Source organism: Syngnathus floridae, chromosome 5, assembly GCF_059516105.1.
Source record: "Syngnathus floridae isolate MCC-2025c chromosome 5, RoL_Sflo_1.0, whole genome shotgun sequence".
NCBI lineage: Eukaryota > Metazoa > Chordata > Actinopteri > Syngnathiformes > Syngnathidae > Syngnathus > Syngnathus floridae.
The window spans coordinates 18,052,895-18,072,407 of NC_142417.1; the positions used below are offsets into that span (position 1 = coordinate 18,052,895).

The 19,513-nt window shown below is 44.9% G+C and overlaps 1 protein-coding gene across 1 annotated transcript in view; it reads left to right on the top strand.

Moving 5' to 3' along the window:
• pdzd2 (PDZ domain containing 2) overlaps positions 1 to 19,513 on the top strand; it is a 293,772-nt gene that overhangs the window by 125,095 nt on the left and 149,164 nt on the right. The window contains exons 9-10 of the mRNA XM_088374954.1: positions 4,417 to 4,536; positions 12,641 to 12,755. Of these exons, the coding sequence (XP_088231080.1) occupies positions 4,417 to 4,536; positions 12,641 to 12,755 (235 nt within the window). The remainder of the gene's footprint in view (positions 1 to 4,416; positions 4,537 to 12,640; positions 12,756 to 19,513) is intronic.

Below are 19,513 nucleotides of genomic sequence, written 5' to 3' on the forward strand. Positions count from 1 at the left end.
AACTAGCGCTAGGCTAGACTTCCAGCATGCACATAGCTCTTCGTGTAGACTAGAGCGCAACAGTTTGAATAGTGCTGCAGTACACATAAACACACTTTCTACTGGGGTCGTAGACAAATCCAATCACTCCACCCCGACCGGTTTTGCTGATGAAACGGTGCCTGCTTCAGATAATTTTACGTGTGTAACAAATATTTACTATTAAATTCCCACGGTCGTATCGTCCCACCGCGCTAATAAATATTTGAGAGGTGATGTCAGGCCTAGAGAACACAATCTTACTCGGATCTTGTTGAAAAATCCTTCGATAGATACGCACCCTGATCAACCAATTACACTTAAACTCAGTTTTATGAATATTAGATCGCTTCATATGAAAGCAGTTCTTGTTAATGACCTGATCACGGAACATAATCTAAACGTTTTTGGTCTTTGCGAGACCTGGTTAAAATCTAATGAACTGCTGCCGCTTAACGAGGCCTCGCCTCCAAATTTTGTGAGCTCACGTGTGGCCCGTCCTCGAAAAAAGGGTGGGGGTGTCGCCCTCATCTAAAATTCCGAGCTTAGATTTAGGCCTCGTTCGATTAACATATTTAAAACATTTGAAGTTCTCACTGTCCGATCCACCGCTTTACCGTCATTTTATCTTGCTGTTATTTACCGTCCACCCGGGGCCTACTCTGGCTTCCTGGATGAATTTTCAGAATTCGCGGCTGATCTAGTGACAAATGCGGATAATATAATTGTCATGGGCGATTTCAACATCCACATGAATTTACCGTCAGAGCCACTTACTTCGGCGTTTCAGACTTTAACTGATTCGTTTGGTTTTACGCAAGCCGTAGAGGCAGCAACGCATAAGAATGGAAATACCTTAGATCTGGTATTATCCCAAGGACTTGCAACCTCAAATATAGCAGTACTGCCATACACCACTGTTTTGTCTGATCATTACTTAATAAAATTTGAAATTTTAGTTCCTTGTCAAAGACAAGAGAGCAATCAGAATTATAACAGCTGTAATTTTAACTCCATGACTGCAACTGCACTATCTGAGTTACTGTCGCCGGCAACCGCCATATTTCCCGCATACATCGGCCCAATTGATAATCTTACAAAGGAATTCAATGCGACATTGTTAAATGCTATCGACTCTGTGGCGCCGCTACGTCTGAAAACTCGCCATAGATTGCCTACTTAAGCAATTATGTAGAAAGCATGACCGCAGATGGCGTTTAACCAAACTTGAGGTTTTCCATCAGGCATGGCAGGACAGCCTCCTGAAATATAAAGACGCACTTATCTTAGCAAAAACTCGCTATTTTTCGCAAGTCATTAATCGTTAATCGTACTATCACTCAGAGCGATACTGTAACTAATCTCGGGGTAATATTTGACCAAACGTTCTCCTTTCAAAAGCACATTAAGAATATAACCAGAATTGCGTTTTTTCACCTTCGTAATATTGCTAAGATTCGTCCGATCCTCTCGACCGGTGATGCGGAAACTATTAAACATGCGTTTGCTACGTCGCGCCTGGACTACTGTAATGTGTTATTCTCTGGTCTTCCTAAGTCCCGCATCAAAAGTCTACAGTTAGTACAAAATGCTGCTGCGAGGCTGCTCTCACGAACAAGAAAATTTAATCGCATTACCCCAATATTAGCCAGTTTACATTGGCTCCCGGTCCATTTAAGATGTGACTTCAAGGTTCCTCTATTAACCTATAAATCACTGCATGGCTTAGCGCCTTCATATCTCGTCGACCTAGTTGTTCCTTATGTTCCGTCTCGTAACCTTCGTTTGCAAAACGCTAGCTTTTTAGTGACCCCGAGGGCCAAGAAAATGTCTGCAGGGTCTAGAGCATTTTCTATTCAGGCTCCAGAGCGTTGGAATGCCCTACCAATGGATATTAGAACTGCTACCTTAGTAGAAACGTTCAAGAAACGTTTAAAGACACATTTCTATGATATGGCCTTTAATTAACCTGCAGTGGCCGATTCGGCTGGAGTTTGTTTTCGCTCCCTCTCCCCACCCCCCACCCCTCCCCGGCTGGGGAGGTGGTTAGGTGGCAACCAAGCTGACAGTGGCTATCTGGATTCTGGTGAACCAATTCAGGATGAGGGAACTGCAGCTCAACCTCCTAGAAGACACTGCCAAGGGCACCTCCAGCAGCTCTTTGCTTTGACTTAGACATCCACTTTTTCATTGATTTTCATATTATGTATTATTTGTGCCCTCTCTGCATCCATTGCAACCTGGTGATCCTGAAAGGGGGATCCTTCCATCTGTGGTCCCTTCTCAAGGTTTCTCATTTTCCCCTGGTAGGGTTTTTTTTAGTTTTTCCTTGCCCTTTTGGGAGCTTAAGATCAGGGGATGCTTTGAGAATAATTATAATTTTTTGTCTATGTGAAGCCCTTTGAGACTGCTTGTGATTTAGGGCTATACAAATGAACTTGACTTAACTTGACTTGACGTGTTGTTGTACGTGCAGAAGGTCTTGGTCTGCACACACAAGTCCTCACAAAAGCTGAATGTGATGATGTCACAGTGTCGGTGAGTTCATGCAGGTCTGAAGTTGCAGCTTCAAAAACACCCCAATCGGTGCCGTCAAAGCAGGCTTGGAGGTCCTGCTTTGACTCGACTGTCCATACCTCACAGTCCTCACCACAGGCTTAGAAATGTCTAATTTCTGCCTGTAGGTTGGGATCAGATGAACTAGATAGTGGTCCGAGAGTCCTAAAGCTGCACGGGGCACAGAGCGGTATGCGTCCTTTATTACGGAGTAGCAGTGGACCAGTGTCTGTGTGCCTTTGGTGGGACACGTTATGTGCTGTATTTGGGAAGTTCGTATGTAAGGTTCGCTTTGTTAAAATCACTCAAAACAATGATAAATAAGTGAGTTTAGTAGGTAGTTTTTTCTTCATGTGGAGCTGCATGGCTTCAATCGCACGTGCGTGTGGTGAAATGTAAACAGCCGCCATTACGATCGAGGAGAACTCCCTTGGTGAATAAAACGCTCGTCGGTTTATGAAAAGTGTCCTAAGAGAGGGCTGCGAGACTCTTTCAACACTGTGACATCAGTACACCAAGCTTCATTAATGTAGAAGCATAGACCACCTCCCTTTGTTTTTCCCGTGAGCTCCGTGATGCGATCCGCACGTAGGATGTACGGCATGGTGGGGGATGTGTTCGTTGAGCCACGTTTCGGTGAAGCACAGGGCAGCGGATCTGCTAACGTACGGGTTCCTTGGGATGAGAAGCAGTTGTTCGTCCATCTTGTTCGCCAGGGAGCCGACATTCGCCAGAAGAATTGATGGTAGGGGAGCATGGGGAACCCTCTCTGCTTCAACTTTACGTGGGCTCCGGTGCGCTTGCCACGACGCCGTCTCCAGCAGAACTTGTAGAGTGCTGCCGCTCCGGCTAGAATCTCCGTCAAACTGCCTGCGTCAGTGAAAACCGGAAAGAAAGTGCCAGGAGAAGACTGTCCGATGTTTAATAGTTCTTCTCTGCTAAAAGTGATCCGGGATGGGCAGCAGGAGATGCAGAAAACACAATTAGATTTATCTGTAATTGGATTACGTTGTGGCAGACTTTAGGACCAGCCCTCTCACTCAGAAGGCCGGCAGTTAAGGGCGGGTTTGTACGTATGTTCTTTTTTGCATTGTATTGACTTTGTTCACTTGTGTCAGTGAGAGATTAAAGATGTGTTTCTTACTTCCACCACGTCTTTTTTTTCTATTACTGGAATGGAGTTACATTTTTTGTATACTGAATATGAAACTTTGTAATATCGCCCTCACAAGTCTATTTACACTGATGTTAGTTTTGTTGATCAAAACATTTAAACTTGTCTAACCTATTGCTATTGTATATCATTGCCGTGCTGATAAATATGCACGAGTTGTAGTTTTGAGCCGAATAAAGTTTTTGTGTCATGTCTGTATATGGGGCTTTGGGAATGTGTCTCTATGTGGTTTAGAACTTGAAATTATGACTCTTGAGTAATGATGACCAAAAGCAATGAAATTATTCATTTTAGGATTCTACACAGTGTCACATCAAAGCCTATTTCATTTCATTCTGGCTATCGTGATAAGAATGACTTAGAAATGGCCACCAATTGCTCTGTTAATGAGGAACTAAAACAATAAAAAAGGCAAACTGTTTCCTGGCAGCGTGACGGGTAACCAAACCAATCCCAGCGTTAATTCATGGTAATATATACATTTGAATGAATCGGTAACTGCAAGGAATTGAGTAGAAATTTAAAATGGGTAAAATTTATCAAAAGATAAGTAAAGACAGCAACGCCAGTTTGTATTAAGAAGTATAAGAAGTTGGCACAAATGAGTTTTGGCAGTTTAACTTTTCTTTTCTTTTTTATTTTGTTGTTAAACTGCTTTTCCCTTCCAGGAATATCAGATAGTTAAGAAGTCAGCACGTTCATTGAGCACCATTCAAGTGGAATCCCCATGGCGACTTGCACAGCCATCCATTATCTCCAGTATAGTACTGATGAAAGGCCAAGGAAAGGTGGGTGTGCACTCCTGTCATGTAATATGCAATAAAGCCTGTAAAGTGTAATTGAAGTATCGATGTTCCCAGCAACAAATCAATACAGTGAAACATCGAATCTCAATGTTAATTCGTTCCAGAAGAAGCGTTGAGAAGTGAAACTGTTGAATTCCAAAGCAATTTCTCCCATTAGAAATAACTGAAAACACAATAATCCGGTCTCTTAGGCAGCAAGTTTTTTACCCTAACGTTAACTTTTTTATACCACAATTGTGGAGCAAAAATGCGCAGAGTTGAAGATGCAATATAAATTAAAAAAAGAAATATAATTAAAACTGTAAATTCAAGATCTACATACTTTGACATTGATGAATCTATCAACGCGTGGGTGGAGGGGAGGTGCGGGGGGAGGGAGTCATTGTAAGAGGAATCCACTTCCAAAAAAAAAAAGTACGGTTGCTGCATTTTCTCTGTGTTTTCCTTTCTTTGTTTTTATCACTGGGACCTGGCTTGTAACCCTTCGTAACCCCCTTAGCAACACTGCCAGTTTTTATTGCTTCTCTAGTCCTCAGAAATGAATTTATGGTCGATCTTGGCACTTTGTATTCTGGTGCCAAGTCCGTCGCCCGAACTCCTTTCATACTTTTCTATGATTGTCTTTTTCAGCTGTATTTTTGTCCTCTCCAATTTCCTCTTTTGCTTTTCTCCTGCATCTTTCTTAGGGCCCATGTTTATTGTCTTGTACAGTGCAGCCTTACCATCGTCAACCAACGCCGACTAGCGGCAGGTGGAACAAACAACGTCGTTGTTCACAATAGCCACGTGAGTCGGGTTGGTTTCCAAAACTTTGTCTGAGAACCGGGACCCTATTTTATTTTACTTTGATTTATATTATTTTAGTTCATTATTTATTCTTCAATTCTATCTTTTTCACTGGCATTCTAACGGAAAGCAAAAGGATTTCATTGTACAAAGAAAGTGCTTTCATTGTACATATGACAATAAATGCTTTGAATCTGAAGTCAAGCATTAAATTTTAAACGTTGTAGCTCCGACTCTAATTCCGAACAGCTTTATCACTCATAACTAAACTGGCTATAGTAGATAGAAAGAGTTTTTCAGTTTTTGTTGGTGGGTATTGATTGCGTGCTTAGGCGGTCCATCATAGTCTAAGATGACGTAGCTTTCATTTTGTTGATCTGGTTGGTGGCTATCGTTGCTGGCGACGATGCCATTCCATGTGACTATGAAGTCCGATCCTGGAGCCACATGTCCTGCCACAGTGCTCTGGATCAGGGGGCTGGTATGGTTCTGGATCTGCAGGATGGTGTCTTCGTCTCCGCAGGTCCCTCCGGTCTCGATTTCAACACTCCTCCAGGTACATGACCTCGTCATGGCACAACAGGCGGCACAGCGATCAGTTAGCTGCAGCTGCCTCAAGTTCATTGGGTTTGATGCTGCAACTCTTCAGTGTCCCTTTCAGTTGGTCTTTCTTCCTGTAGATAGTGACAATGTTGCTGTCTTTCCATTTTTGAGGCAGGGTCTTATTGTGCCGGATAGTTGCTAAGAAGTGGAACAGATTCCGCTTGAGAAGGTAGCCTCCTTCTCAGCATGGGCTTTACGCTTGGCGTCCAACAGCTCCTGTATTTCTACCAAGCTGTTCTTGAACCAGTCTTGATAGCACTTCTGAGTAAAGCCAATGGTTTCAGAGGCACCTTGGTGTAGTGTTGACCTCAGTTTTGCCTACTCACTGTCCTCCAAGGTGGGAAGCCCCATAGCCAGGTTGCTGCGGTAGTGACTCTGGAGAGTCAAGAGCTCTGCAGTTCAATCGCTTTCTTGGCTGTTGTTTTTTTTGTGTGGGGGTTACATTTTCATGAGCTATATGGACAGATTTCCCTCACCGGGGCCCCCCTCTGGAGCCAGGCCCGGAGGTGGGGCTCGAAGGCGAGCGTCTGGTGGCCAGGCCTTTGCGCATGGGACCCAGCCGGGCACAGCTCGAAAAGAAAATGTGGGTCCCCCTTTCCATGGGCTCACCACCTGTGGGAGGGGCCAAAGGGGTCAGGTGCATTGTGAGCTGGGCGACGGCCAAAGACAAGGGACCTTGGCGGTCCAATCCCCGGCTGCAGAAGCTGGTTCTTGGGACATGTAATGTCACTTCTCTGTCTGGAAAGGAGCCCGAGCTGGTGTGTGAGGCAGAAAAGTTCCGACAAGACATAGTCGGACTTAACTCCACACACAGTTTGGGTTCCAGTACAAGCCGTCTCGAAAGGGGCTGGACATTGGGGTTCACCCAGGCGAACGAGAGGGTAGCCTCCCTCCGCCTTCGGGTGCGGAGGGCGGGTCCTGACTCAGAGTACCCACCCTTCTTAGAGTCCCTGGAAGAAGTGCTGGAGAGCGCTCCTTCTGGGGACTCCATTGTTCTACTGGGTGACTTCAATGCTCACGTGGGCAATGACAGTGAGACCTGGATGGGCGTGATTGGGAGGAACGCCACCGCCTCCCCCGATCTGAACCCGAGCAGTGTTCTATTATTGGACTTCTGTGCTCGACACGGATTTTCTATAATGAACACCATGTTCAAATAAAAGGGTGTCCATGTGTGCACTTGGCACCAGGACACCCGAGGCCGCAGTTTGATGATCGACTTTGTAGTCGTGTCATCGGATTTGCGGCCGCATGTTTTGGACACTCGGGCGAAGAAAGGGGCGGAGCTGTCAACTGATCACCACCTGGTGGTGGGTTGGCTCCGATGGTGGGGGAAGATGCCGGTCCGACCTGGCAGACCAAAACGCTCTGTGAGGGTCTGCTGGGAACGTCTGGCAGAATCCCCTGTCCGGAAGAGCTTCAACTCCCACTGCCGGAGCAGAGCTTTCCCCATGTCCCGGGGGAGGCAGGGGACATTGAGTCTGAGTGGACCATGTTCCGCTCCTCCATTGTTGAGGTGGCCGACCGGAGCTGTGGCCGGAAGGTCGTTGGTGCCTGTCGTGGCGGCAATCCCCGAACCCACTGGTGGATACTGGCGGTAAGGGATGCCGTCAAGCTGAAGAAGGAGTCCTATTGGGCGGTTTTGGCCTGCGGGACTCCGGAGGCAGCTGACAGGTACCGGATGGCCAAGCGGAACGCGACTTCGGTGGTTGCTGAGGCAAAAACCCGGGCGTGGGACAAGTTTGGTGAGGCCATGGAGAATGACTTCTGGACGGCTTCGAGGAAATTCTTAAAGTTAAAGTCAAAGTTAAAGTCCCAATGATTGTCACACACACAACTGAGTGCGGTGAAAATTGTCTCTGCATTTAACCCATCCTCGAAGGGAGCAGTGGGCAGCAGCGGTGCCGCGCCCGGGAATCATTTGGTGATCTAACCCCCCCAATTCCAACCCTTAATGCTGAGTGCCAAGCAGGGAGGCAATGGGTCCCATTTTTATAGCCTTTGGTATGACCTGGTCAGGGTTTGAACCCACAACCTTCCAGTCTCAGGGCGGACACTGTCCACCATCTGGAGTCTCAGGAGGGGGAAGCAGTGCAACGTCAGCGCTGTTTACAGTGGGGATGGCGTGCTGCTGACCTCGACTCAGGACGTCGTGAGTCGGTGGGGAGAATACTTCGAAGACCTCAATTCCACCTACACGCCTTCCATTGAGGAAACAGGGCCTGGAGACTCTGAGGCGGATTCTCCAATCTCTGGGGTCGAAGTCACTGAGGTAGTTAAAAAACTCCTCGGTGGCACGGCCCTGGGGGTGGATGAGATCCGCCCGGAGTTCTTAAAGGCTCTTGATGTTGTGGGGCTGTCATGGCTGATACTTATCTACAACATTGCGTGGACATCGGGGACAGTGCCTCTTGATTGGCAGACTGAGGTGGTGGTTCCCCTCTTTAAGAAGGGGGACCAGAGGGTGTTTTCCAATTACAGGGGAATCACACTCCTCAGCCTCTCCGGTAAGGTCTATCCATGGGTGCTGGAGAGGAGGGTCTATCGGGAGGTCAAACCTCGGATTCAGGAGGAGCAGGTGTTCGACTGTGTCCCTCGGGAAGTTCTGTGGAGGGTGCTTCGAGAGTACGGGGTGCCGAGCCAACTGATAAGGGCGGTTCGGTCCCTGTATCACTGATGCCAGAGTTTGGTCCGCATTTCCGGCAGTAAGTCGGATTCGTTCCCAGTGAGGGTTGGTCTCCGCCAAGGCTGCCCTTTGTCACTGATTCTGTTAGGTAATTTTTATGGACAGAATTTCTAGGCGCAGCCAAGGTGTTGAGGGTGTCCGGTTTGGATACCTCAGCATCGCGTCTCTGCTTCTTGCAGACGACGTGGTGCAGTTGGTTTCTTCAAGCCGTGACCACCAGGTCTCACTGGAGCGGTTTGCAGCCGAGTGTGAAGCGGTCGGCACGAGGGTCAGCACCTCCATGATCCTCGGTTAGAAAAGGGTGGAATGCCCTCTCCGGATCGGGGATGAGATCCTGCCCCAAGTGGAGGAGTTCAAGTATCTTGGGGTCTTGTTCACAAGTGAGGGCAGGATGGAGCACGAGATCAACGGGCGGATCGGTGCAGCGTCGGCAATAATGCGGACTCTGTACCGGTCCGTCGTGGTAAAGAGAGAGCTGAGCCAAAAGGCAAAGCTCTCAATTTACCGGTCGATCATCACCTATGGTCACGAGCTATGGTTCATGACCGAAAGAACGAGATCCCAGATACAAGTGGCCGAAATGAGTTTCCTCCGCAGGGTATCCGGGCTCTCCCTTAGAGATAAGGTGAGAAGCTCGGTCATCCGGGAGAGACTCGGAGTTGAGCCGCTGCTCCTCCACGTATAGAGGAGCCAGATGAAGTTGCTCGGGCATCTCATCAAGATGCCTCCTGGGGAGGTGTTCCGGGCATGTCCCACCAGTAAGAAACCCCATGGACGACCCGGGACGCGCTGGAGAGACTATGCTCTCGGCTGGCCTGGAAACACCTTGGGATCCCCCGGGATTAGGTGGCTGAAGTGGCTGGGGAGAGGGAAGTCTGGGAGTCCCTCCTAAAGCTGCTGCCCCCGCGACCAGACCCTGGATAACCGGAAGAAAATGGATGGGTGGTTAGAATTTCATCCTCAGCTTCGATTCAGTCCAGCATTCAGCCTCACGTAAGGCCCTGGTTATGCAGACGTCTTGTTGTCGTGTGATTATGTAGTCCAGCAAGTGCCAATGTTTGGACCGAGGGTGCATCCAAGATGTTATCTATTTCTTTTACAGATGAAAAATTGTCTTGGTGATGAAAAGTTGGTGCTCAGAGCGCAGGGAGAGGAGTCGAATGCCATTGTTGTTTATCTTTCCAGACCCATGGGTTCCAATTATCTTAGTCCACTGCTGTTGGCATCTGTGCCAACTCGGGCGTTGAAATCACCCATGAGGAGAAGTTTATCAGACTTAAGGACTCTGGATAGGGCAGCTGCAAGAGACTCGTTGAAGGCATCTTTGATGTTATCAACATCCAGGGTGGGGGCATATGCACCGAGTAGCGTCGCAAAATGCCCTTTCACCAGGGAGATACACCAGGTCATGAGCCGTTCACTGATGCATTGGGGGGGACTCCGAGATGTTATTGAGTAGAGACTTTTCCAGAAGGTGTAGCCTTCACCAACTTCTGTCAAGGAATCTTCGCCAGAGATCGGAGTCTCACTGAGTACTGCAATGTTGACATTGTACCTCCTGAACTCATGTGCAATGAGCACCGTCCGTCTATGAGGTCTCTCTGTCCCATCTTGAGTGTTGAGCAGGGTGCGGACATCCTAGGTAGCCAGATTCATAGTCAAGTGTTCTCCTTTGTAATGTTTGCGACCACAGTGGGGGGTGCTTTGGTGGCTGCGGCTGACCACCCTGGTATGAGGAACAAGCATTTTTTGGGTCACCTTTTCCAGACCCATCCCCAATTTGGGGTGAGCAGTGCGGACCCTGAGTAGGGCTGCTCAGTCACATGGGCAGGTGCCTAAAAAAGATATTTTTCCTGAATCACAATCTTCCAACAACTGTCACACCCACGCCGCCTCTGTGCAGGACTCAAGCTAGGAGCTTCCTTTCATATCCTTGGCCCGCCCTCGTCGCTTTATCTTGTGGCATGGGGATAGGCCACAACCACCATATTCCAGTGGCACGAGAAGCTCGAGACGACCTTCAGGTGAGCGCAGTTGCAGGGGACTGCCAGAGATCCAGTCTATCAGAAACCTGCCCATATGTGTATCCCGGAGCACTGGATCACTCTTAGTCTGGCCTCTACCCTTCGACCAGTTCGGCTTGGGTAACCCTGTCAACAGTAAGAGACTCCCACCGACATAGCTCTAGGGGGTCATGGAGACATTTCCTCACCACAATAAGGTGCCGATCCATCGGGACACTGGTGGATATACTGCATAGTAGAAGGACTACAGTACTTTTATGATAAACTCAAAAAAGGTACATGATTAACAATACATAATCTGCAACCTGTTATTGTTTTTTTTTCTAAACTTACAAAATGTGGGCCTTCACTTCAGTGTTACCACGATTATGAAGGACTAAGGATTAGAGTACTTTTATTATAAACTCACAAGAGGTACATGATTAACAATTGTAAGACATGATCTGAAACCTGCTATAGTTTTTTTTTTTTTTTTAATAGACTTACAAAATGTGTTCCCAGAATTATGAAGCCCTCAAGGATTTTCATAATGTAATGCAGAGTTCACCGAGTCCGGTCCTCGAAGGGACTATCCAGCCTGTTTTAGATGCATCCTCACTGCAACACACTGATTCAAATCCTCAGGATCCTTGTCAAAATATCCTATCTGAAATATTAGAATATCATGAAAATGTATACTAGTAGGGTATTCAACTAATCACTTGAATCATCTAATTAACTCCTGAGCCTTGAAAAACACTCAGCTTGGTTCAGTAAACTAAATCACAAGTATGGGGAAGACTGCTGATCTGGAGAAATGTGGCAGGAAACCAAGAGAGATGACCGCAGCCTTAACAGCATTGTGAAGAGTCGCTTCTAGAATTTGGGGGAGCTTCCAAGTCAGTGGACTGAAGCTGGAGTCAAAAGCCACTGTTTACAAACCTGTCCAGGAAATGGGCTACAATAGCTGTATTCCCATGGTCAAGCCACTTCTGAACTCAAGACAACGGAAGAAGTGTCTGACTTGGGCTATGGAAAAGAAGCACTGGACAGTTGCAGAGTGGTCCAAAGTCCTCATTTGAAACGAAAGCAAGTTTTGTATTTCCTTTGGAAGTCAAGGCGCCAGAGTCTTGAGAGAGACTGGAGAGGAGTAAAATCCAAGTTGCTTGAAATCCAGTATGAAGTTCCCACAGTCAGCGATGGTTTGGGGAGCCGTCAGCTGCTGGTGTTGGTCCACTGTGTTTTATCAAGTCCAGAGTAAATGCAGAGTACATGCTTCCGTCTGCTGAAAAGTTCTACGGAGATGATGATTTCATTTTCCAGCATGATCTGGCACCAGCCCACAGTGCCAAAACCACCAGTAAATTGTGTACTGACCATGGCATTACTGTCCTCGATTGGCCTGCCAATTCCCCTGACCTGAACCCCATAGACAATTTGTGGGGTATTGTGAAGAAGAAGATGAAAGACACCAGACCCAACAATGCAAATGAGCTAAAGGCCGCTTCTGAAGCATCCTGGGCATCCATAACACCTCAGCAATGCCACAGGCTGATTGCCTTCATGCCACACCGCATTGATGCAGTAATCCGTGCAAAATGATTCCCAACCAAGTACTGAGTGCAATAAGGGACATTTTCAGATATTTGATTTTGTTTTGCTGTTATAAATCTTTTTTTTATTACTTCGTCTGAGGAAATATTCTAATATTTTGAGATAGGATTTTTGAGTTTTCTTAAACTGTAAGCCATAATAAGCAATATTAAAATAATAAAAGGCTTGCAATATTTCAGTTGATTTGTAATGAGTCCAGAATGTGACATTTTTGTTTTTCTATCACGATATTCAAATTTTCTGAGACAGTCCTGTAAACGTACATATAAAATTAACCATATAATATATATAAAACTGAAATAATACGTATAAAACCACAATTTGTAAACTCCATTTACAATGTGTATGTGTTTGCTATTTATATTGTAACTATTTTGGCATTTTAATTTCATAGGGCCTAGGATTCAGCATTGTTGGTGGCCAGGATTCAGCTCGTGGTCAAATGGGAATTTTTGTGAAGACCATTTTTGCACATGGTGCTGCAGCTGCTGATGGACGCCTAAAAGAGGGTAACATTTATCTTCCATATTATTTATCCTGACAGAAAACGAACAAACAAACAAACAAACAAACAGTAAGGCAAATTGTTACAAATCATTTTTTTTGTATGCATGTATATATATATACATGCATACAAACAAGAAATACATGCATATAAGAAATATATGCGTACAAAAACTATATGCATGCAACGAATATGTGCATACAAGAAACACATGCATAAAACAAATATACTATGTATATAATATGTGCATACAAGAAATACATGTATACTGTGTGTGTGAGTGTGTGTGTGTGTGTGTGTGTGTGTATGTGAGTGTGTGTGTGTGTGTGCGTGCGTGTGCGTGTGTAACATGTAGATGTAGCTAAAGTATACATCCTGTAAATATGTTTTAGAACTATAACAACACTTTTATAACAAGGTACAAGTGTACATACTGTAAATGTGTTTTTAAAACTCTTTTATTATTATACGTACTGCAATTGTGTGGGCACTCCCTGCCTTCTGCTGGCGTGTGGGCAACTTTTGTGCCATAATTCCTCAATGTAGAAGTTGTATTCTGAATTTTTGATGTTTTTTTTAATTTAGAAAAAAGATCCGCGATGTACTGAAGCCGCGATAAATGAACTGTGATGTAGCGAGGGATTACTGGATACTTTAAAACGTTTAAAAAATGTAAAAATACAGTGTTTGAAAATAAAATTATGAAAGTCTTGTGCTGATGCCCTCGCGCTGGTCCGCGAGGGCGCGTCAGCACGGCAAGAGCAGAACCGGGCCACGTTTACACTTCAAAATGTTTGAAAATACAATAAAGTGTTTAAAAATAAAATGACAAAAGTCTTGTGCGGATGACCTCACGCTAGGCTGCAGGGGCGTGTCAACCCGCCAAAACAGCGAGAGCAGAGCGGAGCCGTGACACGTATACACTTTGTTAGAGTTGTGCCCACTCCAACTTATTTTGCAAGAACCAAACATGAGACAAGTAAGTCCTTTTAAGCACCTGCAGGTGGAGAGTCCATTTGTCGCTGTGTGGACAGCGATGATCGAATGAAGTCTGACTCAGGCCTCTCGCAAGAGCATTTTATTGAGAGAAACAGAGTGGGGGTTGAGAGTGGGGGTGAGAGTAGACAGGATGGGGCCGAAGGGTGGGTCTTTCACGAAGTTGTGTAAACAAAACAACTTTGATTACTTCCTCTGCAGCTAGTCAATCAGTTCAAAAGATCTTAGTAGCACTTTGGACTACTACTTTTGTTAAGACAGGACAAGCGAGTTTAATTATTACAGGCTACATTCCAACATAAGCATAGGATCAAACTAATCCATCAACCCTAACATATCCCTTCTTATTATCATATAATTATGTTAACCCTGATCAATCAAACACAATTAGGAAAACACAATGACAGCAATAATTTCTAGTGAAGTTGAGTTTCTTTTTCCTCAATACTCCAGTCCAAAGTTATTGTATGAGTGAAAAACCTGCGGCCAGATAATTGCAGGAAAAGCCTCACACGGTCCCTCTGCCTTAGGCGACCAGAATGTTATCAATAAAAAAAATAATAAAAAGAAAAAGAACAACACAGAAACAATACATCATTGTACCCATCACTTGCAAGGCATTTTCGATCGTCAAATCATCAGGTTTCCGTAAAATAATGCTGAGCTAAACAGCATCTATGCAATCCACGTTTCGCAGCACATTATAGTCATCCAATCCGTCATGTCCTAGAAGTTGTATATGCACTTGTGCCATGGTAGAAGATACAACCCTTGTCACAGCAGACTTCAAACATGGGATAACACAGGTCGTAAATAAGCACAACAATACCAGCACAGCAAGCACAGGAGTCACAAGTTTCAACAGCAACTGCAACCAAGCACCAGAGAAAAGCCATGAAAAGAAATCTCATTGATGTGGGATTTTATCCTCCGCCATGGCCTGCTGTAAATTCTTCAATGAGTCCATGGCATCTTTGATGTGCGTGTCGTTATCTCCTGGAATGTATGTGCAACAGGAAGTCCCAATTATGTGGCACACACCACCTTGTGCTGCAGTCATCAAGTCCAGAACCATCCTGTTTTGCAAGACCATCAGCCTGATAGCCTAAATCACTCTATTTTGTCCATTGTTGACTTGCAGTGAGAGATTCACAAAGGATTGAAAACGATAGTTCAGTGTCTCGATGAAGGGAGATTGTTTTCCAACTCCGATCCAAGGAAAAAGTGCATGAACAACTTTAACGGACCATACTTTATGATCGTCTGGAACATTCGCAGCCCAGACAGGGTCGTGGGGGTCAAAGGTTGCAATTGCCCTGCGTCGACGTCCAGAAGAGTTGTGTGCTTTTGTTACCTGATGATGTTGTATCTTGTAGGTGTGGTCTGTCACCCACACTCGTGCACACACTGCTGTCCAGTTGGCGGGAAGCATCGGATAAACCTTGTGACCACAAAGCCACCAGCCATTCTTTATGAAGTATGTTCCGTTTGATGGTGCAGGCATGTTGGTCGGAGAGCCCTCACCACCTGAAATGGCTCTCTTATCCTGACACTCAGCGGTGATGTTCAAAGCTCCCATCCAGTTTCCTCATGGAGAGCAGTCGCTGTCAATGCATTCGTGGGTCTCATTTCCTTGTATGTAACACGTATAGTTCACTCCAGGTGGCCGGTCTGTGTAGGCCACCTGCGCCAATGTTCGTCCTTTAACAGCCACATTGAGATTTGTCCAGAAAAGCTGATCACAGGTACCTTCCGCAAGTCCAGGGCGGGAAGGGTCGGCATCACTGACTGTGACAGCACGGTGTTTATGTCCAACTCCTCCCATGGATGCCATACATTTAGCTTCAGTGACATTCATTGCTCTGGCCTCCAAGTGAACTTGTGTAGAGGAAGGAGGAAGTTTGGAACACACATAGCAACCCTCCTGTGTGTGATCTCACAGTGAACTTGACGTACCGGTACCAAGTGTTGGTTTTGTAGGGGTTTTTGGGGTCCCATGACCAGTCCTCAAAGTTCTCATCGTGTGACCATCGTTTTCCACGGTCAACATTGTGACTTGGTCTGTTCAGATGAGTCCATAGACCATAGCACGCTCCAACCACAACGCAGCAGAGGATCCATCTGGCATATGGAGCCCCGTTGCTACTAGGATGGCAGAGACACCGGGACATCCCCTCACCTAGCGGAGTGGGGATCGATGGATTCTTCACCAACATTGAGACGCCCCACCCTAAATGATGAGGCCCCTTTGTAGTCAGCCTTCCCCACCACTCCGAATTAGGGGTCCAGCACTCTCTGCAACTTGCAGTGGCTGAGGTGAATCCAGCTGGGCCGTTGAGAAATCTTTATTGCGGTGGGGGTAGCCAGCAAAACTTGGAATGGTCCCTCCCACCGTGGGCTGGCCCAGTTCTTTCTTTTGATGACCTTGATGTCGACCCAGTCTCCTGGCCTGATGGGGTTGTCGACCTGTGAGGAGGAAAGATCAGGCGGCAGTAAATTTGCATTTGACACCTTTATCAGTCTAAGCGTTCTGATGATGTAATCTGCTAAGGACTGTTCTTCATCTGCCTTTTGTAACTCTTGTAGTCAATTTTACTGCCCTTTTTGAAATGGGCAGATAGGAGTGTTTGCAGGAAGAGTTTCAGCTCTTCCTAATGATTCTTCCGAACCAAAGACCATTTATGACAGGGGCTATCCCATTTATTGCCTCCTGTTTTAAAAGAGACGCTCTGGTCTTGGTCGGATTTGGGCTGGGTGAATGGATGTTAAATCCTGTAGCAAATGGTTCCTCTGATCAGTCAAACAAATGTTGATTAGCCAGGTAAGCGCATAAGCGTGTGCGCTTCCAAACACATACACCACTTCCTCATAGCTTCTTTAGTCATTTTTCAATAATCTTCCAATTGTTTACAGCAAAACTTTGAAAAGCTTGAGAAAATGTTAACTTAATGGTATGACGCCACATGTATTAGAGAATCCATATGTCATAAAGTGTTGTAGTTTTACTATCTTTCACTATCTGTCCTACTCCCTCCCTCCTTCCGAGGCTTGGCAACACCCATGCCTCACACCTTGACAAATCTTTTGGGAGAACGTGTGCTTTACGACATATGATTCTATCATCATTTAATTTGACTTTTTTTTCCCAAAACGCTTCTCAATTTCCCAGTTCACACATCTCCTGCATGTGTTACAGGTTCTCCAGTTTTTTTTTCATCAATCCAAAAACATCCGTTTTTTTCTCAGCATTTAACTTACTCAAAATCACTCTTTCTTCAAAGTCGCTCTACCAACCTTCCATAGCAGTCACCAACAACTTCAACCATTCAACCTGTATTTTCCTTTCATTCAGGTAATCATTCGTCAATGCTCATTTGCATCTCACACACAGTCTGTCTATCACATTGGTCCCAATTCATCCAAGCCCCCCACACAACATTCGTATACCATTTTCAACTCAACGTTCCTGATAGAACAATCCACCAATCCAAAAAAAAACTCAACACAAAAAAAACTGCTGGCAAATTATTCAGAAATTTTCTTTGTTTTTAATTTTAAAGAACTCAATTGCTCATATTTAGCTCGCATATAGAAGTTTGTATAATCTTATAACACAACCAATCAATTATTCCTATTAAATGTAGCATTACAATATCTTAAATTCACAATTCTCGTCTTCCAATTCCTGAAAGCATGTTCTGTCGTTTTTTTTTTTTTTTTCTCTCCAATTTCTCATGAGGGCTTGACACTTAACATGCACTAGTGTGGATCAGTTTTTGCTCGCAAACGGATTTCTCTCTTCTTCTCATATTTTTATCTTTCCTAATTGTTTCTGTTCTGCGGTGCAAATTGGATAGACCAAAGACTAGCAAATTTCTTTATACTAAAACTTTAGCCAATGTTCATCAGTTTAACATATACGCACACACATGCACAGCTCTCGCGCACGGAAGGTAGGTTCCAGCACCAATGATTCGTCACAGGCTGGCCATTTCCTGTGGTCGATCATGAGCTGGTCCCTCCCACGCACACGAGGACAGCACATTCTAATTTTTCATTTATCTTTTAGAAGCAAGTTGTATTTATTTACCACTTGATTTGCAAATTTTAACTTTAGTGTACACACACAATTTGATCTCTAGTCATTTGTCATTGGGCATACAAACAGCATTGTCATACTTCTTGTATGGACAGGAGCTCTAATAATTTTATTACTGTTTTACAAGCCTCGGTATCACACAAAAACGCTACTTCACTTCCTCCAATGTTTAAGGTAACATATGGTTTTTCTTTTAATGCATTCAAAATGTCCCGTGCTGCATGGATTTCCACTATCTCTTCCTCCGTGGGAGCACAGGAGAACAAGGGGGGGAATCTAGTCATGCTGAAAATTTGGCTTTTCCTCTGCCCCTTCCTCCACCCTTTGATTGGTATTGTTCTGCAAAATGACACCCTCGTGCAAAGTGTCCTTGTCTCCCACAGTTCCAACAGTTGTCTGAATCTGATGGGGGTTTTGATTTGAATGGTGGCTTGCGACCTTGTTGGTATCCAACTCTTCCTCTGCCCCTTTGGGAACTTTGGAAGAAGATTGTTTTATCTTCATTCAGATCATTATCATCATCCAGATGAAATACATCAGAACTTTTGCCTTTCTCAATCCCTTTGTCAGCGTCTCTGGGCCACTGCATGTTTTTTTTGTAAACCAAGCAGTGTCCGCTTCCACCAAGTGTTTCCTCACCCAATTGCCTAAGTCAGGGGGGAAACCAGTGAGGAGCGCAATTTTAAGATGTTTCTGATAAGCACTCTCATCTGCATCATATAATGGGATGCCACTATGTACCCAGAATTCTTTTTCAAATCTCAATTGAATGGCGGCCTCATCACTTTTCAACTTTCTATCTTTTGTCTTTTGGATTTGTTCTCTTCTTTTTTGTGAAGCTTTCAACCACACTCTAGCACAATACAATTCTCTCTTTTTCTTTCTTTTTCAGTCCTACCTTCCTAGCGACACTGTCCTCCAAAACTTCAACCACTATCTTCCACACTTCAACTTTCAACTTCCCTTCTACACCATACTTTTTCTTCCACTTTGGCATGTATTGCATACAATTAAGAAATCTACTCGCCATGTACTTCTCATCTTCGTCAAGAGCTAGAGATTTACCATTTTTATTTTCCATCTTAATTTTAGTAGTTTTAGCTTTTCCGATTTTTTTTTCTAAAAATATTATTATTTATTTATTTTTTCTTTGAGGATCCTCAATGCAGGTTTAAATTGTCCTTTCAACAAATTACTAGCCTGTGTTATTGCCGTGGATCAATGCTAGAACTGCTTTTAAGTCAATTTATCCTACCAGTCACACTCTCAACCACACAAACTCAAGCGCTTTTTATTTTTAGGCCTATTCAGGATGGGTATAAAACCCTTTCAAACAGCTTAGAAAAACGGACAAAAAAAAGAATCCACGCCCTTCTTCAATTAGTAAAAAAGAAGCTCTGTTTTTTCTTAGCCCGTTCCTTCCACTGGGACTAGAATCCCAACTGTTTCATGGCTTGGAAAAACCAAAGCCGTATTCTCATAGCCCGGACAAACCAAAGCCGTATTCTCATACCTCGGACAAACCAAAGCCGTATCTCATAGCTCGGACAAACCAAAGCCATATCTCATAGCTCAGACAAACCAAAGCCGTATCTTGGAGCTCGGACAAACCAAAGCCGTATCTTTAGCGCTTTAACTTACTTGTCCCCTGGTTCGTTGCACTTCCG